Raw genomic sequence first — 26,246 nt, forward strand, 5'->3', positions numbered from 1 at the left:
AACTAATAATTAATTTGGGAATACAAAAACCACAAGCAAAGTAATTTAAATAATTTTTTCAAACTTAAAATGTCTATATTGTTTTCTAAACATTTTTTTTCTTCAAAATATAGTGAAATAATGGATGCTTTTTTTTTCTTTGAATCGACTAAAGTGGAACGATTTGAAAAAAAAATACAAAAATCTAATTTTTGAAAACCAAAGCATCACTTATCAATATCACAAAATGAAACAAACAAAACCATCTCGGATTCAACCTGAGCTCTAAAAGTAAAGTATTGTCTCATTTCTTTTTATACATCACAGTCACAATGTGTAGACATTTTTTTTTTTTTCTGAGGTAAAAGACTACTAATTTAGATCTATACAAGAAATGTATCATTTTAAAATAATGTCGCAATTTTAAAACTCATATGGATGAATCGCTGTTGATATAATTTGTGACGGGTGATGCGACGAGTTGGCTCGAGAGCCAGTCAAGCCCTTGATACAAACCAGCACCGGTCTGCGCAGAGCAGGCCTGCAAATGCCAACTATGACCACAGCATAGTTTGCTCGCACCCAGGGCTTCTGTTATTGCTTCAAGGCCTTCACAAGTGTTTAAATCCTATTAAAAAAAAATTTGAACTTCCAATTTATTTATTTATTTTTTATTTTTTTTTTTTTTAACAGTACCTGTTTGTTTGCCAGAATCAAAAGAGCCGCTTCTTTCAGATCTTTCTCAGAGACTAGTTTGGCTAGTTCGAGACTGGCCTCGGGAAGCCTTTCCTTGTCGTTTGAGTCAACGACAAACACTACTGCTTGTGTGTTTAGGAAATAGTGCTTCCAAAGCGGTCTCAGTTTAGGCTGGCCTCCGATGTCCCAGATGTTGAATCTTAGGTTCTTGTATTCGATCGGTTCGACGTTGAAACCGATCGTAGGCGATCTATACGACATGAACTCGTTCTGCTTCAGCTTGAATAAAATGCTCGACTTGCCCGCTCCGTCCAGGCCCAGTGCAACAACCCTCATTTCTATCTTAGGGCCAATATGAACTCTATTGTCCTAAAAATGAAATGTTTTAATTAAATTTTATCCAATTATAATTTTTTTAATTCTCAGAAATTGATTAGAACTGAGTGCATGAGATATTTCCCGAATACCTTTGTAAATGTTATTGGTATGTCTGGGTTGAACTGCTCAGGGCTGAGCTGATTAAACTGGTCGTGTTGTTTTTCAATCGAATCTATGGCTTTCTTTAGCTGCGGCCCGCAGGAGACAAGCCGGGCGTCGTCGTGGGCAAGCGAGCTTTCACAAAGAACGACAACAGACATCACCTATAAAATAATAGGTCAAGTATCGCTGAAAGGTACACACAGGAGCAGAGGTACCTGGGCCAGCCAGGTCGCAATGTCCTGTTGCGATGCTCTCAAAGTCGCCAGCCGTTCTCTAGCGTGAGTGTCAATAACAGACCTCGCTGTTGCTTCTTGTGTCTCGAGTTTGCTCCTTAATTCTTCAAAGTGATGTTCGACTCTCGACCTTGCGGCTTCAAGAGTTCCGCTTTCACTTCCATTTCCTTCTATGCCAATCACAACTTCCTCTACGTTTAAATAAAAAAATTTAAAAAAGAAATAGTGAAAATAAAAATTGAATTATTAAAAATTACCTAATCTATGTTCAGTTTGATTCATTTGTTCAATAAGTTGATGAGTCCTTTGAACTGCGGATGATAGAAGGGTTCTTAATTTTTCAGCCTCGGCTTCAATAAGTGAATGCGGGTGGTCTTTATGCCTTCCATATTCTTTACAAAGGTAGCAAACAGCTGGTGTACGGCAGTCCTCCTTGAGGCAGACGAATTCCGCAGTGTGACAAGGGTGTGAGAGGCATTTCGGAAGTTCGCGTGGCTTTTCGCTCAAAGGGACACGCTTGTGCGGTGCCAACGTTTTTGTCGAATGAGTCGCCAGTGAGCAAGGAGCGCATAGATGCGACCGACAGACCAAGCAGTACACGACAGCAGTGTGACCTTCGTCTTCGTCGCATCCGACCCAGCCTTCGGATTCGTTCTTGACGACCTCGCTATCCACCTCAGGCGATTCTTTGTCAGTCAGTTCAAGCTTTTCGAGCAATTCAAGAAGGGCAAAGTTCTTCTTGAGTCCCCAGACTCCAGACGTCTCGACCGGAGTCGGCTGTCGGTCAAAAGGGCAAAGAATCGTGTCATTTTGAAGAGGGAGTCTCAACAAACACGCATGGCAGACAGTATGCCCACAGTAGAGTAACCGCGGCACTCTCTTTCCGTCAATCGTAAACACATCCTCACAAACCCTACACTCCAATACCTAAAAAACAAGTTAATTATTTAAACAGACTATTCAACAATAATAATAAAAGAAAAGCTGAATGTTTTAAATATTAACATGCAAACCTTCACATTACACATAATATTGAAGCCAAAGCTGACTAAAAAAAGACAAAAAAAGGTTGAAGAAAAGTCGAATATTGAAAAATTGGACTGTCCCATATATCAAAATAATAAAATAGTCGCTGTTTTTTAAGCCAACTTTTTTAATTCATCCAACTAAGTACATGATATTTTGAGTTTACTTCTTGAGGCCTCCAGGGTGAAATCTGATCACTCTTGAATGAACCTCAGTTCCATCATCGATTAATTGTGAGGAGTCTGTAGAACTGATGAACTTGCAGTTTGGTTGTTTCAGATCATACTTGTATGCCAAATCCTTACTGAGTTGGACAGGGTTACATGGTTGTTCACCGTCTTTTGTAAAAATTTAGTATTTTTTTGTATTTGTGCCCTCTTATAAATGTAATCATATTTAAAGACCACATATTGTGAGACTTTGCGTTGAAGTCTATGGGGTTTACCTTTAGTTTGGCCGTTTCAAATCATAATAAATATAAAAATATAATAATATAATATAATAATAAATAATATATAATAAATATATTCAAATCATAATAAATAAATAAAATAAAATAAACTGATAATAAGAGGTCAAGGAATTTATATCAATTTTGTTTACATAAATTCCTTTACTTTTATGATCAATTTATTTTATTTATTTATTTTTTTTGGGGGGGGGGGAGGCGTCGGTGGCCAAAACAGGTTTTATGTGTTGACATGGGGCTCATCACTGTAAGGTAAAGGCCCCGGGTTCGAATCCAGCGGTTAAAAGTTATTTTTTTGTAATCTTTTTAAACAGACAGTTCCTATTCACAGTAAGTTGTTTTCAACCATCTGGATTTCGAGCCTTCAGCTCATCATCAGGTTGAAGGATCGTTGAAAACAACTTAATGTGAGTAGGAACTATCTGTTTAAAAAGATTATTAAAAAATAATACATTATTCTGAGAAAAAATATTTAATGATAATGTAAAATGAACAGTCTGCTACGTTTAATTTGTGCTTGGGAGCAAAATTCGTGAGCTCACAAATAGTTTTATACATTACAAAAAAAAGATTTATACAAATTAGTGGTAACAGTATAAATTCAATTTATTTCACTATTGACATTTGATGTAATTTTTAAATAATTATTTTATTAGTATATTACTTTTAAAAATTTCCCTTCTTTAATTATATACTATCATAAGAAGTAAAAGAATTTACAGCAATTTTGTTTTGATATATAAATACAATATATACACTACAGCTCATTCAGGTTCGAATCCCGCGCATGACACTAACTTTTTCATCTCCGCCAAAACTTCAGGTAAAAAGTATAATTAATTGAAATGTATAAAATGTAGGATTAAGATTTATATATGAAAACAAAATTCCTTTACCTCTTATGATCAATTTATTTTATGTTTTAAATGTAAATACTTACAGAAGAGAAATTTTTAAAAGTAATGTACTATTACATCAAATGTCAATAGTGAAATAAATTGAATTTTTACTGCTACCACTAATTTTTATAAATCTGAGTAGGCTGTTAATTTTATATTATTTTGTTCTATCATGGCTATCTGGTCTGAAGGAATTTCTCTTCTTAATTGTATATGTTAAAAAAAAAAATTGGTAATAAGAGGTAAATGAAATTAAATAAACAAAATTGATATAAATTCCTTTACCTCTTATGATCAATTTATTTTTTTAACATATACCATTAAATAAGAGAATTTTTTTTTTTTTTTGAGGGGGGGATTTTCAGTCAAAAAGTGACACCACTCATTTCACTTACATTTATTTCTCTGATGTTTCGAAGGATATACCTCCTTTCTCAAGGTAAACAAGAGAACCGCCTACAACATACAAATACATTTAGTTTTTTGATTTTATATTACAAACACCTTTAGGAGTAAAACAGGATTTATCCCAGTAAGGTTTTTTACTCCTAAAGGTGTTTGTAATATAAAATCAAAAACTAAATGTATTGTATGTTGTAGTCGTTTCTCTTGTATACCTTGAGAAAGGAGGTATATCCTCCAAAACGGCGGTGAAATAAATGTAAGTGAAACAAATGGTGTCACTTTTTGACTGAAAATCCCCCAAAAAAACCCAACAGAGACATTATAATTGAACAGTCATCATATTCATCGATATGTTAAATTTAGGTTTTAAATTATTTTTACAATCGATTTATTTTTTTCGACATATATAATTAAAGAGAGAAATTTTTAAAAGAAATGTATTATTTAAAAAATTAAATCAAATGTTAATAGTGAAATAATTGAATTTTACTGCTACCACTAATTTGTATAAATCTGAGTAGGCTGTTCATTTCACATTATTTCGTTCTATCACAGATATGTTGTCAGAACCTAAAAAAATATTTTTCTGAATAATAGGAAAGAATTTCTCTTCTTTAATTGTATATGTTAAAAAATAAAATAAAATAAAATAAAATAAAATAAAATAAATTGGTAATAAGAGGTAAAGGAATTTATATAAACAAAATTGATACAAATTCCTTTACCTCTTATGATTAATTAATTTTTTTAACGTATACAATTAAATAAGAGAAATTCCTTCCTGTTACCTCAGAAAAATATTTTTTTAAGTTCTGACCACATATCCATGATAGAACAAAATAATCATTTTACATTATTTCGTTCTATCATGGATATGTGGTCAGAACCTAAAAAAAATATTTTTCTGAATAATAGGAAAGAAATTCTCTTCTTTAATTGTATATGTTAAAAAAATAAATAAATTGGTAATAAGAGGTAAAGGAAATTTATATAAACAAAATTGATTTCCTTTACCTCTTACAATCAATTTATTTTTTTAACGTATACAATTAAATAAGAGAAATTCCTTCCTGTTACCTCAGAAAAATATTTTTTTAAGTTCTGACCACATATCCATGACAGAACAAAATAATCATTTTACATTATTTCGTTCTATCGTGGATATGTGGTCAGAACCTAAAAAAAATATTTTTATGAAATAGGAAAGAATTTCTCTTCTTTAATTGTATATGTTAAAAAATAAAATAAATTGGTACTAAGAGGTAAAGGAAATTTATATAAACAAAATTGATTTCCTTTACCTCTTACGATCAATTTATTTTTTTAACGTATAGTATTAAATAAGAGAAATTCCTTCCTGTTACCTCAGAAAAATATTTTTTTAAGTTCTGACCACATATCCATGATAGAACAAAATAATCATTTTATATTATTTCGTTCTATCGTGGATATGTGGTCAGAACCTAAAAAAATATTTTTCTGAAATAGGAAAGAATTTCTCTTCTTTAATTGTATATGTTAAAAAAATAAATAAATTGGTAATAAGAGGTAAAGGAATTTATATAAACAAAATTGATACAAATTCCTTTACCTTTTATGATCAATTTATTTTTTTAATGTATACAATTAAATAAGAGAAATTATTCATGTTTTAAATTTAGGTTTTAAAAAATATTTATGATCAATTTATTGTTTTTAAACATATATGATTACAGAAGAGAAATTTTTAAAAGTAATGTACTAATAAAATAATTATTTAAAAAATATCAAATGTCAATAGAGAAATAAATTGTATTTAAACTGCTACCAGTATACTTTACCAGTTTGTAATGTATACTATTTGTGTGCTCAGGAATTCTGCTCTCAAGCACAAGTTAAACTTAGCTGACTGTTCATTTTACATTATTTAGTTCTACATTATCATTAATTTTTTTTTTCTCAGAAACATGTATTCGATATACATCAAATAAATTCATTTTTGTCTATCCTTGCTGATTTGCTGGGTCAGATTGTTTCAGCGATTGACCATCTTTCGAATTGATGACCAAACTTTCGTCCTAGGTATGCCCATTGCTTCCATAACTTAATGAAATCCATCTAATTTTTTTTGTCATCATAAGGCACGAGATGCAAATTGCTAAAAAAAGAAATGCAAGAATGACAGCTTTTAGTCTACTTACATTGTTCTTGTTATTAAACCTATTTTTTAACGTCTGCATGTTGTCAGAAGGTAGTTTGTGTCTCCCTTGTCACTCTGACGACATTTCAACAGACAGTATCACAGTCAGAAAAACATTTCAAGCAGGTTACTGATCTAGCTGTAGTTGCTTGCTAGTCAGGCTCTAGTGCTTTATCCCATTGACACCAGAGCTCCACTGGTACAGAGGAAAGCACCAACAGCAAATGCCGTTTCAAAACAATCAATGAACATAGATGAACAGGCGAAAAAGGTAAAATTTTATTAAAAGAACTCTCAGTACATCTAGTAAAACGCAGAACAGTAGGTGGTCTCGGCGGTTATGGAAATAATCCAATTAAGGCAAACTAGAGGAATTTGATCTGGGGCCTTATTCGTACCTGTTTTATTTTTATAAAGCCCGGCTTTGGAGAAAGGAGTAGTGGTATCACATGGCTTTTAACTTCCAAGGGGGCTCGGCCCTGGCAATGGGTATGAATTTTTTTTCCATTTGTTCTTAATATCGTTTGGAACTTATTGATTTTGGGTTTCAGGGGTGACGCAGGGACAGCCGAACATGATGGCCAGCCCGCTTATGCCCGGTGGGATCATGATGCCAGGTATGATGCCCAGTTTTTCGCAGATGCCCCTCATGACTCCTGAACAGGCGCAGATGGTCAACCCGGGTCTTAACGATGCTCCGCTCGAGTTTAACACCAACAAGAACAAGCCACCGATGCCCATCAGTGGTAACTATCACGCACTATAAACACTCCAAACTATTTAGACACCATATTCTGTTTATTTGTGTAATAATAACAATAGGAATGCTATTTAATATTCATCAGTACCTGAAAACAACACAGTATTGTTATTAATCTAATAATTTGTTTTTTCATCTATTTTTTCTGTGATAGTATACTTCTAAAGATATTAGATATAATAAGCAAAACTAGAAATCCTTTTGGCAACTTAAGGAAAGCCAGCCAGACTAAAAGACATAGATTTGTAGACAAATTAATCACTTTATCAGAGAAAAAAGCCTTTTTAGACACTTAAATTTTAAGTAAACCTTGTCAGGCTGGTTATATCAAAACCAGGATGTTTTTTTATTTATTTACTTATATAGCTAAATACGTGGTTACAAGTTCTATAAGAGTTTAATTTACACTTAAGTAATAATGAATAATTGAATCAATAATATACGCATAACATTATTTACAAATATTGATATTGGTTTACCCTAAATTTATTCAAAAACAAACTAAACATGGATTTGTGGTCAGAACATAAAAAAATATTTGTCTGAGATAATAGGAAGCTTTTTGTAAATTGTTTGTCATAAGGAAAGCCAATTGGCTAAAAATTTAAAGCACGATGCTGGTTTACCCTGAGTAGATTCAAAAACTGGCTAATCATGGATTTGTGGTCAGAACATGAAAAAATATTTGTTTCAGGAAATAGGAAGCTTTTTGTTACTTGTTTATCTTAAGGGAAGCCAGTTTGGGTGAAGATTTTATGCACGATGCTGGTTTAACATGGATATATTAAAAAAAAACAAAAAAAAAACAATTATTTTTCAGAAATTGTGAGATGCGGTCTGGTAACCAGACTGCATCTCACGATTTCTGAATAATCATCGACAAACGGTCACTAATTATCATACAAAAAAAAATTATTTTTTTTTTTAGGAAGTAGGAAGCTTTTTTGTAAATTTTTAATATTAAGGGAAGCTAGTTAGGTTAAATATTTTATGCTCGATGCTAGTATACCCTGGATATATTCAAAAACAGGCTAATCAAGGATTTGTGGTCAGTACCTAAAAAATATTTTTTTGAGGAAATATGAAGCTTTTTTTGTAAATTGTTTATTTTAAGGGAAGCCAGATTGGGTAAAAATTTAATGCAGGATGCTAGTTCACCCTGGATACATTCAAAAACAGACCAATCATGGATTCGAGGTCTGAACTTATAAAAGAAATATTTGTCTGAGGAAATAGGAAGCTTTTGATACATTTTTTTTTCTTAAGGAAAGCCAATTAGGCTAAAGATTTAATGCAGGATGCTGGTTTCCCCTGAATTTATTCAAAAACAGGTTAATCATGGATTTGTGGACATAAGGTGAAACAATATTTGTTTGAGGAAGTAGGAACCTTTTTTGTAAATTGTTTGTCATAAGGAAAGCCAATTGGCTAAAAATTTAAAGCAGGATGCTGGTTTACCCTGAGTAGATTCAAAAACTGGCAATCATGGATTTGTGGTCAGAACGTGAAAAAATATTTGTTTCAGGAAATAGGATGCTTTTTGTTATTTGTTTATCTTAAGGGAAGCCAGTTTGGGTGAAGATTTTATGCACGATGCTGGTTTAACATGGGTATATTTAAAAAAAAAAAAAACAATTATTCAGAAATTGTCAGATGTGGTCTGGTGACTGTCCGTATCTCACGATTTCTGAATAATCATCGACAAGCGCTCACTAATCACCATACACACAAAAAAAAATTTTTTTGAGGAAGTAGGAAGTTTTTTGTTAATTTTTAATATTAAGGGCAGCCAGTTAGGTTAAATATTTTATGCTCGATGCTAGTATACCCTGGATATATTCAAAAACAGGCTAATCAAGGATTTGTGGTCAGTACCTAAAAAATATTTTTTTGAGGAAATATGAAGCTTTTTTTGTAAATTGTTTATTTTAAGGGAAGCCAGATTGGGTAAAAATTTAATGCAGGATGCTAGTTCACCCTGGATACATTCAAAAACAGACCAATCATGGATTCGAGGTCTGAACTTATAAAAGAAATATTTGTCTGAGGAAATAGGAAGCTTTTGATACATTTTTTTTTCTTAAGGAAAGCCAATTAGGCTAAAGATTTAATGCAGGATGCTGGTTTCCCCTGAATTTATTCAAAAACAGGTTAATCATGGATTTGTGGACATAAGGTGAAACAATATTTGTTTGAGGAAGTAGGAACCTTTTTTGTAAATGTTTATCTTAAGGTAAGCCAGTTAGAGTAAATATTTTATGCATGATGCTGGCTTACCCCAGATATATTTATGAACGGACTAATCATAGATTTGTGGTCAGAAAGTAAAAAAATTTGTTTGAGGAAATAGGAAGCTTTTTTGTTTATCTTTAGGGAAGCCAGTTAAACTAAAGATTTCAAGTAGGATGCTGACTCAGCCTAGATCTGCCTGAAACCTCATGTCTTAATTAATTATAAATGGCACGAACTACAAGTCAGAACCTAAGAAAAATATTTTTCTAAAGAAATAGGATCTTTGTTAATTTTTTTTATCTTTAGGAACGGCATAGATTTAAAGTCAAATCAATAACTTCATTAGTGGGAAAAGCTTATTTACAACACTATAGTAGGATAAAAAGCCTTTTTGGACACTTCCTTTTAATCAAACTCAGTCAGACTGAATATTTCATAACCAGGATATTTCAGTTCAACCTGGATATTTTCAAAAAATGAGCTAAAGAACTTAGATTTGCAGTCAGAACAAAAGTAAAAACATAATTTTTTCGGAGAAAAAAGTTCCTATTAGGAAAATTGTTTATTTAAGAAAAGCCATTAGGCTAGAGATATCATAACCAGGATGCTAGTTTAGCTGGACATATTCAGAAACATATCAAAAACTCAGATTTGCAGAAAGAGCCAAAGTATATCTTTTTCATAGAAAAAAGATCATTTTTGGGGAAACTGATTATCTTAAGAAGCCAGTTTAGCATGTATATACACAAAACCATCTTAGTCAAGAAATCAGATTTGCAATCAGAACCTAAAAAAATCTTGTTCAAAGGAAATAGGAAACTTTTTGTAAGTAGGTTTTCTTAAGGAAAGTCAGTTAGGCTAATTAGATTTGTAGTCAAATGAATCACTTCATGAAAGAAAAAGCTTTTTTGAGCAATACTTTATTTTAAGTAAATCCAGTCTCGCTTGATATATCAAAACCAGGTTACTAGTTTAGTCTTTCTGTGCTAATGATTTTTAAAATTCAAATACTGCTCTGTCTGATCCAATTATTATTTTCTTATGAGATCTCTTTTGTAGTTTTCACGATGCATTATTTGCATATAATTTTGGAACTTTTTCTTATATTTCGCATGTACGATGCAACCATATGTGATAATATATGATGAAACTAATGCACCATTTTGGTATCAGCCGTTTTTGTAATATGTGGCATACAGTAGCAATAGGAAGATTCCTGTGAATCACTTGATAGATTTTTCACATCTTGAAATGAGCTTGTATTAAACAATTACATTACTTCTTTTATAAATAAAACTATAAGTGTTCTAAAATTCATAATTGTTCATGTTGTATGCACAATCTTCAGACACCCATTATTAGAAATGGAGACTGATTATATGATCCCGGAAACAATCTTCACAACTTCCTATAAAGTCTCAATGAACTATAAAGGAGAGGAAGAACACAGGAGAGAGAGAGTATTAATAGCTGGGGCATGAAACAATTCCTTAAAGAATGGAATCTGTCCCCCGGACATAGGCAATCGAAGGAGTTTGTGAAGGAGATCAAACCAAAAGAATCGAAATGGCTATTCTCTAACTCAAAGAAGGGAATTAGGAGGCTGATAGGTATCCTGACGGGCCATTGCCCTTTGAGAAGGCACCTCTTTGTAATGGGTATGTTACCAGACCCCTTCTGCCGTTTTTGTGAAATAAAAGAAGAAACGGCACAGCACTACCTCACAGAGTGTGATAGATACGCCAGGTATAGATTCGAAACTTTTGAAGGAGAGGACATTACCAAATCACTCCCCGAGATAAAATGGTCCAAAATCTTGGGGTTTGTGAACAAGTCCAAGAGGTTTATGCAGGACACGTGAACCGACCAAGTCCTGGACCCTTTAGGGATGGGGTACAAGTCTACCCAGGCATTTAACCCCTCGGGACCTGGTTGCCCGCCCTGTCTATATAAGAACACAGGAGAGCATCAGATACAATGATATGGTACATAGATGGCTCCAAAACAAACGAAGGAACCGGATCGGGCGTTTTCTGTACAAGCCCAAAACATGAACAATCAAACTCATTAGGGAAATACACTTCGGTCTTTCAAGCAGAAATACATGCCATCAGTGCTTGTGCCCTGGAAAATCTTAAAAGAGGTTACACACAAAAAAAAATACTCATAAGATCAGATAGCCAAGCAGCCATTAAAGCATTAGCATGTAAAAGAATCACGTCAAAATTAATCAGAGAATGCATCCAAAATCTCCAAAACCTGGGGAAACACAACAACCTGATGATATGTTGGGTGCCAGGGCACAGGCGAATTTTGGGTAATGAGAAAGCAGACCGTCTGGCCAGAGGAGGATCTGCAAGTCCATACATAGGCCCCGAACCTATTCTTGGGATAACAAAAACAAATATAGAATCCTCCATCACAGAATGGATCCAAGCAAAACAAAAGGAGAAGTGGATAAATTCTAGCAGTGCTAGCATAGTAAACTTATGATGAAACAACACTCACCAAGACCAGCAAAAACACTGCTGCAATTGGAGAGGGCTAAACTCAGAGGAGTGGAAGGACTACTAACTGGTCACTGGCATCTGAGAAAACATCTACACAACATGGGTAAAATATACAAAATATACAGGAGGAGGAAACAGCCATCCATATCATCTTCGAATGCGAAGCAACAGCTCAATGGAGATTTAACCTAACATACGGAAAAAACTTAGGGAATCAAATTGCTGCAACGACAGTCAATGACCTGATACTTCTAAGGAGAAGGATTGAGTCTATTGCACTGAACTAAGGAACTAGGAAGGTACAATAAGCCAAAAGGCAAAAGTGCCTGGGGAGTACAAACCCCGCTTCCTATTATCCTTTTCTACCATACCACACCATGCACAATCTTGTCGGATCAGATTCTTTTCCTATCTTAAATTAACTTTTTTTTATTATTATTATAGCAATAAACTTATCATTAAAGCTCATCCTGAAATTTAACTCCATTTCTGGATTCTCCTATTTTATCTATGCAGTAAAAGTAGTAGAAGATTTTAGTAAGTCTTCAATCACAAAAATTTAATCAAGAAGTCAAGATTAGTCCGATCGTTTATACTCATGAACCTTTCATGATTTAAAAAAAAAAAAAAAAAAAAAATACCCTTTGTATGTTGTTTTTTAATAATGTTGTTTATTTACTTTTTTTTATTGTTTGCTTATTTTACAAATGTTTACCTTGTCAATAGTCAATTTTTGAAAATCCTCAATGGAAACTTGAGGACAGTTTGTGTTTCAAGATATTTCTAGCGTTATTTTATGCTTTTAAAAGTGTGTATTTCTGTCCTTGATAAAAAAAAAAAATCTAGGGTGTCATTCTATTTCTATGACTAGTCTTTTCTTTTTTATTTAATATATATTGAAATGAAAAAGTTAGTGTCACGAGCAGGATTCGAACTGACGACCTTCATCTCTCGAAGTCATGATTTTTTTTTCAACTCAACCAAGACCTTACATAAAATTGAAATAATTAATATGGTCAATTAGACCTCTAAGCATAGGATACTGTTGTAAATTTAAATATAAAAATAAATTTACAGGCGATATTGATGAGAGAGGGATCACTTCCAATGGCAATCAGTTCAACCCGGACATGGAAGTCAATAAAGAGAGAGAAGGCAGACGTCGAGACAGAGACAACCGTCGTCCCGACAGGAATGGCAAAGATAGACAGAAAGATCACAAGTAAATAAAAATAAAAAATTTAAAAAAAACACTGTTTACAGAAATCATTTTATATGTTAAAACTCTTAAAGATATTTAAGGAATGATCGGAGGGTGTCCAGAGAAGTGCAGGATAAGACGATAGACCAGGAGGAAGGAGTGAACGAAGAGATCGGCAACGATTTGAGCGGTGGGTCTGTCTGGACTGGCATGCTGCCAGGTGTACCTTACCAGATGATGAGCATGCCGATAATGGACCCGAATATGATGATGCCGCAGGTGAGTTAAATTGATAATTTAACATCCAAAGTTTTTAATCTGTGTAATTTTGAAGTTCGGGATGATGGGAGGAGTACCTATGGGCGACCAGGGTATGGTCCCGGAAGTAATGGTAAAAGAAATGATTCAGTTAAAGTCTGTGACTCTAGTCCCACCACCACCAGGAACACCGCTTCCCACGACAAGAGAACGGCCTCCAGGCTGTAAAACTATTTTCGTCGGCGGCCTTGCTGAAAATACAACCGGTACGCTTTTTAACCATGAATTTTTTAAATCATTTTATCAAATTTTACTTTTTTACAGAGGACATTATTAGAGAGATTTTCAGCCGTTGCGGCGAAATGTTGACAGTCAGATTAAGTAATAAGAAATTCTGCCATATACGCTTCATGCACGAGCCTTCTGTAGATGCGGCACTCTACTTCTCAGGTAAGATTTTTTTTCTGTCTTAAATGCCAGCCTGATGTGAAAATATTTCAGGCTATAGGATGAGAATCGAAAATAAGACTGACCTCCCAAACACTGGAAGGCTCCATGTGGACTTTGCTCAGGCGAGGGACGACCAGTACGAATGGGAATGTAAACAAAGACAGCTACAGAGGGAAGCAAGACACAGGGACAGAGTTGAGAAAGAAAGGTAAAGTATAAATATTTTCGATATCGTCAAATTTATCATTCTAATTACTTGTGTGTTTTAGATTGAGAGTGCCATCACCACCTCCAGTTCCTCATTACACTGAACACGAGGCGACAACTGTATCTGAAAAAATAAAAGGTATATAATTTTGTTTTCAATATAATAAATATTTTGTGATGTAAACTTGAAAAATTACTGTGTGATTTCTTCTTGAGTTTCATGGGTTATGAACCTTTTGGGTTTTTCTGATCATCTTGATCTACCTCAATTCTACGGCCCCTCAGATGAGTTTTTCTTTTGTGGTCTTGGGGTTCGCTGATTAACCTGGAGTTTGATCATTTCTGATCATCAACTTCTGCCTATTTTTGTTGCTTTGATCTGTCAGGCGGCAGAATGGTGAAACTCATCTGATATGCAGACCAGGGAGATTGGAAACAGTTATTAATATTTAAATGAGTTTTTCTTTTTTGGTCTCCTTGAGGTTCGCAGATTAATCTGTAGTTTGATCATTTCTGATCATTCAACTTCTGCCTATTTTTGTTGCTTTGGTCAGTCAGGCGGCAGAATGGTAAAACTCAGAGTTTTTCTTTTTTGGTCTCCTTGAGGTTCGCAGATTAATCTGTAGTTTGATCATTCAACTTCTGCCTATTTTTGTTGCTTTGATCTGTCAGGCAGCAGAATGGTGAAACTCATCTGATATGCAGACCAGGGAGATTGGAAACAGTTATTAATATTTAAATGAATTTTTCTTTTTTGGTCTCCTTGAGGTTCGCAGATTAATCTGTAGTTTGATCTTTTCTGATCATTAAACTTCTGCCTATTTTTGTTGCTTTGATCTGTCAGGCGGCAGAATGGTGAAACTCATCTAATATGCAGACTAGGGTGTTTTCTCAAAATTAAAGCTAACTCTAAGGAGAAGACTCCTCACAGCTAATTTTGTTTAAAGTATTATTTTCTTATTCATTTATTAAGTTCATTTATTGTGATTATTTTTCTTCTAGTTGAGGAGACGTTTGGCAAAGCGGTCCAGGTTGTTATAACATGGCTCGAACGCGGCGACTGCAACAAGAGAAACGCGTCCGTATTCTACTCAATGATCCAGTCGACAAATTCTCACATACGCCGGCTCCTATCGGAAAAGGCGAACCACGAAGAGGAACTGCAAAAGGCCAAGGACCTCATGAAGGCGCAGATGCAGTCCCTCCTCATGCAGTGTAAGTTAAAAACGCATATCAAGATCATGCATGGTCACAAAGAAACCGGGCATTACAAACAAAAAATAAAAAAAACCTGTTTATTTGATTGTTTCAAAAATAAACAGGTTTTTTTTTAATTGTTGACTATTTTGTGTAAAGAAAGTAAGTCTAATATAATTCATGTTTAAGTCAGACAGCCTATTAGCTCAAAGTTCATCTGCCACATTGTATTTCTAATTTTTTTATTTTTTTTAACGTGCTGAACACTGGCTAAATAACTTTCTTATTTCTACAAAACTTATTATCATTTAATTTAATTAATTGATAAGAATCTATTTAAAATTAAAAACATGGTGGTTAAAAGTTTTGATTACTCTACTAACAGTTGTTTTAAACTGATCAATAATGGAACTTCATTTCTTAAGACGATTCTCTACATCATCGGTAAGTGAATAAACCAGAGGAAAGGTATAATAATGTAAATACATCAAGAAGTTGTCTATTTATTTTATTTTTGCAGAACTGAAGGAATCCTAAAAAAATTAAAAAGCAGGTAAAAAGTTTGGTAATTTAGCCAGTGTTGGTACTATTCTTTTTTTCCAAAATAATAATCAGGGTACTCTCAAGTTCTTGGATTATAGTGGATAAAATAGGGCTTGTTAAATGAAAATTTGTAGTTTTCTATAAAAATAATTTTAGTCAAAAATTTTAAATAAATTTTATTTATGTTAGATACATTGGATTTTGTAAAATAATCAATGATTTATCAAATAGTTGTATGTTTTGTTCTTTTTATCATGCGAATTTTCATATTTCAAGCCCCCCAACATGAAAAACAGTAAAATGTGGACGTTGGTCAAACGCCATCAGCCGTTATATTGAAACAAAAGGTAAACATTTTCATACTTTTAACGTCTTGTTTCAATCCAAGACTTGGAGGCGGATGGGGACAGACACAGGTGCCCGGCTAACAAAACAATATAAAACAAAAACTCAACCAAATACGTTGAAAATTTCTCTCTCTCTTCTTACACTCTCTTAATATGTTGTGCGAATGTAAGACAAAAAAGAATTTTGTTCCGGGGTTGGTATAAGCTTTGTGTGTTAGACACCCAGATCGAACGTGTGTTCACGGCAGCTTCTCACAAGAAGGTCTGGGACCACTTCACTAAGGCACAACGGAAGAATATCGAGATGTGGAAAAAGCAGTCTGCGGTAAGTTGAGAACTCAATCAAAACTTCACATTGAACAAAAACAAAAGACGTGTGATTCTTTAAAGAAGGAAAAGTCCCAAAATTTATTTTCTAAAAAAAATGTCAATAAAGATGACTCGGTATGTTTTGTTTTTAATTTTGCGACTTTTTCTAACTGACTGGCAGCTTTTGGACGTTGCAACCATTAAAGGAAGTCTGTTTTTGATATTTTCTTCTTCTCAATAGTAAATTTAAGTAAAAATCCACATCCACTTGGAGTTATCAACAAGTACTGAAATCAAAATGGATATACAACAGTTTTTGTTTTGTTTTTTGGTCTTTTTAATTACCCTTAAAGAATGTCTTTTTCTATGTTGTAAGCTTGTACATAATTTTAACAATTTCTTCTGTTGCCACATGTGTTGAGGACAAGGTAAGTTGATTTTTTTTTTGCAAGAAATGTTTGTCAATTTAACCAAACTTGTTTTTTAAAACACTTCCGCAATGTTAAATAATTCCAACTGGAAAAAAAAAATCATTACCAATTTTTATCCAATTTGAAGAGAAATAATGATTCAAAGATTAAATCGTTTGGAATTGTTTTAAAAAAAATGACATCAGAGGTAAGACTACCTTAAAAGTATATTTTTGTGGTGCATGATTTTTTTTTTTTTTAATTTTTTCCCTGATTATGTGCATGCTTGGTTTTGGGCGCTTTGTCCGACGGTAAAAAAATTCACATGAATAACAGTACGACTCTCAACTGTTGTATATCCATGTGGTAAGTGGTATCAAAGTCGTAAAAACTTTTGTCATAATCTCGTCAGATATGTCAGGACATCTCTAAGTAACTGGTCAGGTCTCGAAATGCGCCATGATTGTTTTTACACCAAAAAAAAAAAAAAAAAAAATTAAGAATGGTTTCATGTGTGTATGCGTGTGTAAGTTCTGTAAAAAAACCAATTATTATCAAACTAGTTTTAGATTTATGCTTGCTTTTTTAAAAATGAGATTGAAATGTACATTTTTAATGTACAAAAGTATAAAATTTGTAAGGCGTTTTCTACTGTCAAATTTTTTTTTTTAATTAAAAGAGATTTCTATAAATCTTCAGTTTTTCATTGCCTTGTTTTATCATGGGAATCTTTCATGATGCTTAGTCATTTACATATTGGCATTTGTTTTATTTTACATATAAAAAGGAATGATTTTAATATAATTTAATTAATTAGACTAATATTAACATAATTGAAGTTATTTTATTGTATTCTGCAAACAACTTCAAATATATCTAGTCGCCTTGTATAAGGACACTAATTAGTTGCCGTTAATGTTTTAGAATTATCTCATACATTAAGTCTCAGCGTCGATTAGGAAAGTCGTCTGATGAGTGTTTTTTGTTTAGGAAATAAAAGCCGTTGAGCTAGAAGAGCACTTGATATCAGGGGGAGATGACGAAATGGAAGTGTCTGATGATGAAGAGCCGCCTACGAAGAAGAAGCACAAAGGGGACGAGAGAATGAACTCAATAAAGGTGATTTTAGCCATTCCAGTTGCAGTATTGATCAATAAATTATGTACTTTTTTTAGGAAGAAAATGATAGTTTGCGGTGCCAACTCGAAGCGTATAAAAATGAAGTGGATCTTGTTCGAAGTGAGCTCAAGGCAGAACTTGAAAACACAGAAGCCCAGCTTAAAGTATCGCAGCACACTTTACAAGGGATGCAAAAGGTTTGTTGGGAAAAAATTATCATTAACAATTCTTTAATTTTAATCGTACTTATTTCAGCAACTCTCCGAGGCAAAGATCGCACAGTCGAAAGAACATGCCAAAGTTATCCAGCTTGAGGCTAGGCTAGTCCAGAATGGGATAGAAATTGATAAAGAGGAAACTTCCGCTGGGAAGGCGACACCACCTCTTGTACAACAAAAACTAGATGAGGGCGAAGCTCGTCTTATTGGTAAATATTTAGTAAACTTAACCATCGTAAAATCCCTCTGTGGTGTGTGGGATGATGAGTTGTAATTTGATCCTTACTAGTTCCTCTTGGTCTGAGTATCCTCGCTGTATTGGTATGCCAGGCCCCTTTCTGGAATTATGCCATGGCACACTGAAGAAGAGGTCTGACATATCAGTGAGGAAGGACAGACTGTAATCGGTGAGGATCAAAGTACAAACTTAAGGCTTTGCTGTATTTTGTTTAGGCCACTGGATAATGTATCACTTTTTTTTTTTTTAATACTTATAAAGTAACTTGAGGATGTCCACAACACATGTGATTTTTTAAGACTTATATGAATTTGCTGGAAAATAGATTTTTATTACACTTATGAAATTGCTGGTCATATGTGACTTTTTATTAGACTTATGAAGTCGCTTGAGGATATACATCACATCTGAGATTTTTTAAATTAATTATGCAGGGGGATGCATCACATGTGTGATTTTTAGACTTATGAAGTTGCTGTAGGATTTTTTAAGTTGAGACCTTCATAAGTTAGACAACTCGTAAGTTTAAAACTTAAAAAGTCGCTGGAGGACGTGTGATTTTTATACTCATGAAATTGTTGAAGGAATTGTTTAGAAGGATTATGAAGTTGCTGAACGATTTTTTTTTTTAATTTATGAAGTTGCTTGAGTTATTTATTTAGGCTTTTGAAGTTCCTTGAGGGGGTTTTTTTTTTAGGCTGATGATGTAGAAGTACATATCTCATGTGCCATTTTTAGATTCATGAAGTTGCTGGAATATTTTCTTTTGTACTTATGAAGTTGTTCAAGGGATTTTGAATGAAGTTGCTGTAGGATTTTTGTAAACATATTGAGTAATGAATTGCTAGAGGACGTAACACGTGTGATTTTTACTCATGAAATTGCTTGAGTTATTTATTTAGGCTTTTGAAGTTTGTGTAGGTTTTTTTTTTTTTTTAGTCTGATGATGTTGCTGAACGGCATATCACAAATGCAATTTTAGACTCATGAAGTTGCTGGCATATTTTCTTTTATACTTATGAAGTTGTTCATGGGATTTTGAGACTTATGAAGTTCCTGTAGGATTTTTTTAAATATAAAGACTAATTAAGTTGCTGGAGGACATAACACATGTGTGGATTTTACTCATGAAATTTTGGAGGATTTGTTCAAAAGGATTATGAAGTTGCTGAAGGATTTTTTTTTTACACTTATGAAGTTGCTTGAGTTATTGTTTAGGCTTTTTAAGTTTGTGTGGGGTTTTTTAGTCTGATGACGTTGCTGAAGGACATAACATGACACATGTGTAATTTTTAGACTCATGAAATTGCTCGAGGATTTTCTTTTGGATTTATGAAGTTGCTCAAGGGTTTTTGAGACTTCCAAGGTGTTTTTTCAATCTTATGAAGTCACAGGACGATTTTTTTCTATTTAGGCTTATGTAGTTCTTGGAAGTTTTTTTCGCTAAAACATTACATATGAAGTTGCTCAACGACATATGTCATGTCTGACTTTTTTTAATTTACGAAGTCACTGTAGGATGTATCAATATTTAATTGTATGAAGATGAAATGAAGGTAAAATGGTACTCGACTAATATTCTCAAAATACTAGAATATTTTGACACTCTCGTAAGACACTTGATATCAAGCATGTCCCTTCTTGGAGGATGTATCACATGTGCGATTTTTAGACTTATGAAGTGGCTGAATGATTTTCACGTTTATGAAGTTGCTTGTAGTTTTTTATTTAGCTTATGAAGTTTCTGGAGGTTTTTTGAGATGGGTGAAGTTGCTGGAGGACATATCACAAGTGTGATTTTTAGACTTATAAAGTCGCTGGAGGATTTTCTTTTTGCGAAGAAAAATTTTAAGGCCTCACAGTTATTAATAATATATATTGTTTTTTTTAATCTATTTTCTTAATGATAATCTGTGAACAAGTTTTCAACTAATTGTTTATCATTCTAGGCCTTATATCAATGTTTCTTCATGTTCACCCATTCGGAGCAAGCGTTGATTACATATGGTCATACCTGCAGAAACTCGAGCCGGGGATCAAACCGTCTGAAGTTGAAACTCTACTAGCTCAGTTCCCGTCGCTTTTCCAACAGGAGCTGTCTGGAATCGGTGCCAACATGGAGCGCAAGTGGATAATAACAGCCTTCAAGCCCAAAGAGACGAACATTTAGTCGAGTCATTTTGTTTTCTAGGATTTTTTTTTAAATTTTAATTTATTGGACCTCTTTTTGGTTGATTATGGCAAAATGTGTTTTCTTTTTGTTTTAGGATCTCGTTAAAAGTAAATTTATAACGGATAAAATTCATTTTACATTTTTCCTCTTTTAGATTTGATATTTTAATAAAATTTTGGAATTTTGATTTGATATTTTACAGTTAGTTTGTTTGAATCATTTGTATAACACTCTTTGTTGAGATGTGATCTCTTTTGACATCACAATGATAAAATATGCCTGAAACCTAGATTAATTTTTGTGGATATTTTCAAGAAGGAAAAACTGTACATCATACAGTGATTTTTTTTTTTTTTTTTCATTAAGTCAGACCCTATCACCTTTTATACAAATAAAACTAATAGATTAGGAGATGGTTAATAATAAAAATAAATAAAAAAAACTGTGTTCCCTTTTCATTTGTATTTTTAATTAGTAATAACTTCTAACAATTAATTCCATTGCCATCGTTACTTAGCTTCCAAACACCACATTTAATTATTAAAAGTTAAAAAAAATATATATAATTTTTTCATAAATAAAAACTTCGAACTTTGAGGAGTGACAGTTTGTGTTATGTACAAAAATAACTTATTCAATGACTATATACATGATTGATGGCTTAAAAAAAGAAAATTATGGTCAGGGCATTATTGGTATGGAATATTTACCCTGGTTTTATGTTACATTATTTTCTAATTTTTTATGTGTGTAACACTACTTCTGAAGTTTAAGCGAATTAAGCTCCTGTACGAACGACTCCATCTTCTCTTCTGCATCGGAGAGGTTCAGCTTGTGAAAATGCGACAGCAGCTGCGAATCGACCCCTGCACTCCCACTATTTGAGAAACTTAACAACAGTCTTGCGATCTAAACAAAAACATTGTTATTTATTATTTATTGGTAATTTTTATTTTTTTAATAAGATAAGTGCGATGTACTTGCCCTTTCAGAATTTGCACTCCAATCGTCACGATCCATGTTTTCTTTTGAAGCCCTTGCCTTTGATAAGGCAAGCTGCAAAGGGCTGCGTCCAACGAAATCTTTACTCGACACGTTTGTACCTATAAAAAATATATTAAAAAAATAAATAAATAAGTTACATGAATGCTCAAAGATCACTTAAATTACCTGCACATAAGAGCAATAGTATAACTTCTAAGTTGTATGTACAAGTGGCGAGATGAAGAGGAGTGTTGCCGATTGAATCTTTGCCATTCGGGTCGGCACCTTTGTCCAGCAGAATCCTTAAAAATCAAAAAATCTTCAGAAATTTTACTGTTAATTTATGGTGTCATAAAGGAGGGGTCTTAAATTCCAACTACATGTCAGATGTCGTGGACAATGGGTCACACGATGTTACAATACTTTTTCTAAATAAAATTCCAAGGGCTTTGCCGGGATTCAAACCCTGAACCACTAGAGTTGTGACAAATACTAATCAGATGCCCTACCTACTCATCCATCTTAAGCCCCTGAATTTTTACATCGAATGCTTTCTCATACGAGTATCGTATAATTTGTCAAAACAGAACTGAAGAAGTTTAATTAAAAAATAAGATAAACTTGAAGGTAGGTATTGTCACATTTATAATCTCGGATTATTTTTGTTTTTGTGCTGATCGAAAAAAAAAAAAAAATGGTCAAACCAAGGTGGCAGACCACGTTATAAAGAACCTTACTTTTCACAACTCAGTTGAAATATTTAGCATAAGTTGTTAACAAAATTGAAAAAAAAAGTAATTACAACTTATTTTTATCACCCAACAATATAATTACTTTCTTATTATTAAATTATTGAGGTTAGTTTGTTGTTTTGAAATATCAAAACATGACAATATTGTGAATATTAAAATAATTTAAGAACATGTTTGTACAGGTTGATTTTTAAAATAATCCTCAACAATATTCCCAAATATACTAGATTATTTTGGCACTCATATAACACTTGACTTCAAGCATGTCCCTCCTCGGAAAATGTTCATGTGAGATATTTAGAATTATGAAGGCGTTGTAGGATTTTTTTAGACATGAAGCTGCTGGAGGATTTTTGTACTTATGAAGTCGCTGAAGTACTAAATTGTAGGCTTATGAAGTTGCTGGAGGATTTTTTTTTTAGATTGATGAAGTTGCTGGAGGATTTTTTTTTTTTAGATTGATGAAGTTGCTGGAGGGTTTTTAAAATATTTTTATACTTATGAAATTGCTGGTTGGTTTTATACTTATGAAGTTGCTGGTTGGTTTTATACTTATGAGTTGCTGGTTGGTTTTATACTTATGAAGTTGCTTGAAGTTTTTATTTTATTCAGGCTTATGAAGTTTCTGGATGCATTTTTTAGGCTGATGAAGTTGCTTGAGTTTTTTTATTTAGACTTAAGAAGATGCTAGAGGTGTTTTAGACTTTTGAAGTCACTCGAGAACTAAATTTTAGACTTATGAAGTTGCTGAAAGATTTTACACTTATGAAGCTGCTTGATGTTTTTTATTTAGGTTTATGAAGTTCCTGGTCAATATTTTTTTTTAGATTGATTAAGTTTCTCAGGGTTTTAGAATAATGAAGTTGCTAGAAGACATATCACATATTGTGTATTTATGAAGTAGAACTGTACGATGATCAAATATCTCATTTTTTAATCTTATGAAGCCACAGGAGGACATATCACATGTGTGATTTTTATACTTATGAAGTCACTGGAGGATTTTGTAGACTTATTAAGTCACTGAAGGAGAAGAAGAAGAAAAACTAGTTTATTTGACCAAATATTTACATATGTGCAGATTGCAACCTGACTCTTTTTACATTTGCGTAGGAAGTGCGAAAGACGCTGGACTTTATAACCTTCTACAACCTTAATATTGTAATAATTTTGTATTATGTAGCCTGTTTCTGCGTTTAGCGGGGAAAAACTGATTATAAAAAAACCCGCTGTCACTTTTGATTCATAATAATGAGTTTAAATTATGTGAACAATTTAAAACTACTTTAAGTGAGAATCACCTTTTTGAGAGATAACAAATTTAAATAACTTATATGTACATATTTATAAATTAAGTATAAACATTATATGTATAATTTAAAAAGTACTGAAGGATGTATCACATGTGTGACTAGACTTATGATGTCGCTAGAGGGTTTTTATTTTTTTAGACTTATGAAGTTGCTGGAGAATTTTACATTTATGTAGTTGCTTGTGGTTTTTTGTTTAGGCTTATGGAGTTTCTGGATGATTTTTTTTTAGGCTGATGAAGTTGCTTGAGGTTTTTCATTTAGGCTTATGAAGTTTCTGTATGATTTTTTTTCAGCTAATGAAGTTACTTGAAGTTTTTTAATTAGGCTTATTATGTATCTGGATGATTTTTTTTAGGCTGATGAAGTTGCTTGAGGTTTTTATTTAGCCTTATGAAGTTGGTGGAGGATGTATGACGTGTGTGATTTTTTGATTTATGAAGCAGAACTGTAAGACATCAAATATCTAATATTTTCATGTTATGAAACCAGGATGTATCACATGTGTGATTTTTATACTTATAAAATTGCTGGAGGTTTTTTATTTTTTAGACTTATGAAGTTGGTGGAAAATTTTACGTTTATGGAGTTGCTTGAGGTTTTTATTTAGGTTTATGAAGTTGCTGGAGGACATATCACATGTGTGATTTTTTGATTTATGAAGCACAACTGTAGGACATATCAAATAACTAATATTTTCATCTCATGGAACCAGAATGTATCACATGTGTGATTTTAGACTTATGAAGTTGCTAAAGGTTGTTTTTAGACTTATGAAGTGCAGGACAATGTACATTACACGAGATATTTTAGAGTTATAAAGTTATTGGAAGATTTTTTAAACTTGTGAAGTAGCTAAAATGATAAGATTAAAAATGATAAAATTCTATAAATATTTATAGTCAGATAGTCAAATCTGAATACCATTCAAGCAACCAAACATCCTACAAGTCGCAATCCTTTATATATCAAGTTAAAATTGATCATTTTTTACAATACTTTACAAAAAATTGTTTTTAAGGGTGACAGTTCTTACTTGACCATGTGAGCGTATCCTTTGCAAGCTGCAAGATGAAGAGGCGTTCTCATTTGCCTATCGTAGCAGCTCGGAGAGACGCCCTGGTTCAGGAGGTGGATCACAGTCGCAGTGTCGTTCATCGATACGGCCTGGCACAGCCTTCGCTCATCTAAATCAGCGGTTTGATTACTGCCATAAGAAATTATTTAAATCCTTACCGAGAGGTTTTTTAAAATTGCGCCATGTCGAATACTCGACGAGCCGGCATTTTCTTGACAACATTCTGGCCGGTTTTATTTTTGTCGTAAGCTCCGATTTTTGAAAAGGCCCATCTGTCGGTGCGGACAGGTCCCATCGCCAGGGATGTTCCTCTCGATCGCTGGTCATCGCGCTTTCATACCCTGTAGACAAGCTTTTCGGCTGGACATGAAATGCAGCAGCTTTCTCCTCGGGGGCCTTCGCCAAAACATACCAACCGCTGACTTAGAACAATGACTCCAAAGTAAATTGGATATTTTAAATTGATTTTCTTAACCCGTTAGAAAAGTTAAAAGGTTAAAATTTAAAATTTACCAAAGGTGTTGAGCTGGTTCCAGCTTCTAAATAAGACATGTGTTGCAGTTATCAGATGAAAACCAAAATACTGTTGAGTATTGTTGTTGAATGTTGTCAGTAGACGAAATCAATAATTAAAATCGACTCTAAAAGTCGATGTTTTCGATTGTTTCCGATTTTCAAAATTAATGCGCAATTCTCATAAAAATTATCAAACGGACAATTTATCAAAAATGTCATCTATTACCATCATTCTGATCTTCCTGTTCTTACTATATTTCAACTCTTGTTTGCCATTTTTCTTGTTGCTTCGGTCCAGTGGATGTCCGCTTGTCTCTGCGCTCGTCCCATTTCCAAATCAGCTAGAACATTGGTCAAATTGAGATTTCTCTGTTGTCTGCCGAGGGATGAATGTGAAATTAGGTCGTTAAATATCGTTTCGGTCCGACTATCGTCGCTGGGTTGATCTAACGGAAACGTTTCGACATTTCGCCATCATCAATGTGTCTGTCACTGTGTACTGAAATGTAAAATAAATGTTTAAAAAATCAATCAATCTCTCTCTCACTCTATCTCTCTCGTTCGTTCACTCACTCACCATCTCTCTCTTTCGCGCTCTCACCCACTCCCCTATCGTTCATTCACTCACTCATTGATAAATAAAACGCTACCTCTCCCTCTCTCATTGCTCTCTCTCTCCCATTCTCTCTCTCGTTCGTTTACTCACTCACCATCTCTCTCTTAGCTCTCTCTCCCACTCCCCTATCGTTCACTCACTCACCATCTCTCTCTTTCGCTCTCTCGCTCACTCCCCTATCGTTCATTCACTCACTCATTGCTAAATAAAACGCTACCTCTCCCTCTCTCATTCGCTCTCTCTCTCGTTCATTCACTCTCTTCCTCCCTCTCTCGTTCACTTACTTATTCATTGCCAAACAAAACCCTATCAATCATTCAATCAAGTTCTCCCTCCCTTTCTCGTTCGCTCACTCACTCACTTATTCATTGCCAAACAAAACCTTATAAATCAATCAATCAATCTCACCCTCCCTTTCTCTTTCACTCACTATCTCTCTCTTTCGCTCTTCT

The 26,246-nt window shown here is 33.5% G+C and overlaps 3 protein-coding genes across 8 annotated transcripts; 1 reads left to right on the forward strand and 2 right to left on the reverse strand.

Annotated features, from left to right (window-relative positions):
- Positions 1-336: 336 nt before the first annotated feature.
- On the reverse strand, positions 337-6,504 carry LOC106671131 (E3 ubiquitin-protein ligase TRIM23-like). Its single transcript, XM_014401974.2, has 6 exons — positions 6,368-6,504; positions 1,646-2,315; positions 1,371-1,579; positions 1,143-1,316; positions 676-1,044; positions 337-607 (listed from the first exon to the last, which is right to left on the reverse strand). Exons 1-6 carry the CDS (start codon positions 6,404-6,406, stop codon positions 410-412), a joined length of 1,659 nt encoding a protein of 552 aa, XP_014257460.1. The 5' UTR covers positions 6,407-6,504; the 3' UTR covers positions 337-409.
- A 42-nt stretch (positions 6,505-6,546) lies between these two features.
- LOC106671130 (ecto-NOX disulfide-thiol exchanger 2) lies at positions 6,547-20,906 on the forward strand. 5 transcript variants are annotated; one of them, XM_014401969.1, is made up of 15 exons: positions 6,547-6,637; positions 6,684-6,855; positions 6,918-7,112; positions 12,946-13,090; positions 13,162-13,348; positions 13,404-13,593; positions 13,652-13,777; positions 13,829-13,985; positions 14,047-14,123; positions 14,987-15,199; positions 16,290-16,396; positions 17,781-17,909; positions 17,966-18,106; positions 18,165-18,336; positions 20,315-20,906. In XM_014401969.1, exons 2-15 carry the CDS (start codon positions 6,816-6,818, stop codon positions 20,533-20,535), a joined length of 2,100 nt encoding a protein of 699 aa, XP_014257455.1. In that variant the 5' UTR covers positions 6,547-6,637; positions 6,684-6,815; the 3' UTR covers positions 20,536-20,906. The 5 variants fall into 5 exon arrangements, with proteins under 5 accessions (XP_014257455.1, XP_014257458.1, XP_014257456.1 ...); XM_014401972.1 differs by having other exon boundaries at positions 13,171-13,348; XM_014401970.2 differs by having other exon boundaries at positions 6,550-6,637; positions 6,689-6,855.
- A 74-nt stretch (positions 20,907-20,980) lies between these two features.
- Positions 20,981-25,700, reverse strand: LOC106671134 (ankyrin repeat domain-containing protein 54-like). Of its 2 annotated transcripts, none has more exons than XM_014401977.1 (6): positions 25,176-25,700; positions 24,821-25,058; positions 24,621-24,771; positions 21,709-21,824; positions 21,523-21,641; positions 20,981-21,447 (listed from the first exon to the last, which is right to left on the reverse strand). In XM_014401977.1, exons 1-6 carry the CDS (start codon positions 25,212-25,214, stop codon positions 21,295-21,297), a joined length of 816 nt encoding a protein of 271 aa, XP_014257463.1. In that variant the 5' UTR covers positions 25,215-25,700; the 3' UTR covers positions 20,981-21,294. The 2 variants fall into 2 exon arrangements, with proteins under 2 accessions (XP_014257463.1, XP_014257464.1); XM_014401978.1 differs by having other exon boundaries at positions 24,821-25,097; positions 25,176-25,677.
- Positions 25,701-26,246: the final 546 nt, after the last annotated feature.

This window comes from Cimex lectularius, unplaced genomic scaffold (assembly GCF_000648675.2).
Source record: "Cimex lectularius strain Harlan isolate CLEC.00 unplaced genomic scaffold, Clec_2.1 scaffold39, whole genome shotgun sequence".
In the NCBI taxonomy this organism is placed as follows: Eukaryota; Metazoa; Arthropoda; class Insecta; order Hemiptera; family Cimicidae; genus Cimex; species Cimex lectularius.

What these genes read in the sequence shown, in the direction of transcription:
- LOC106671131 (XM_014401974.2), bottom strand. Translation starts at nt 6,406, where the DNA reads ATGCAGACGTTAAAAAATAGGTTTAATAACAAGAACAAT. An exon ending in TACCAATAACATTTACAAAG is followed by an intron (nt 1,045 to 1,142) that starts GTATTCGGGAAA and finishes TTTCATTTTTAG; the next exon opens with GACAATAGAGTTCATATTGG. An exon ending in TGATTCTGGCAAACAAACAG is followed by an intron (nt 608 to 675) that starts GTACTGTTAAAA and finishes TTTTTTTAATAG; the next exon opens with GATTTAAACACTTGTGAAGG.
- LOC106671130 (XM_014401969.1), top strand. Translation starts at nt 6,816, where the DNA reads ATGGCTTTTAACTTCCAAGGGGGCTCGGCCCTGGCAATGG. An exon ending in AGAGAATGAACTCAATAAAG is followed by an intron (nt 17,910 to 17,965) that starts GTGATTTTAGCC and finishes TACTTTTTTTAG; the next exon opens with GAAGAAAATGATAGTTTGCG. An exon ending in GGGCGAAGCTCGTCTTATTG is followed by an intron (nt 18,337 to 20,314) that starts GTAAATATTTAG and finishes TTATCATTCTAG; the next exon opens with GCCTTATATCAATGTTTCTT.
- LOC106671134 (XM_014401977.1), bottom strand. Translation starts at nt 25,214, where the DNA reads ATGTCTTATTTAGAAGCTGGAACCAGCTCAACACCTTTG. An exon ending in GAACCAGCTCAACACCTTTG is followed by an intron (nt 25,059 to 25,175) that starts GTAAATTTTAAA and finishes GTTTTGGCGAAG; the next exon opens with GCCCCCGAGGAGAAAGCTGC. An exon ending in GGATACGCTCACATGGTCAA is followed by an intron (nt 21,825 to 24,620) that starts GTAAGAACTGTC and finishes TTGATTTTTAAG; the next exon opens with GATTCTGCTGGACAAAGGTG.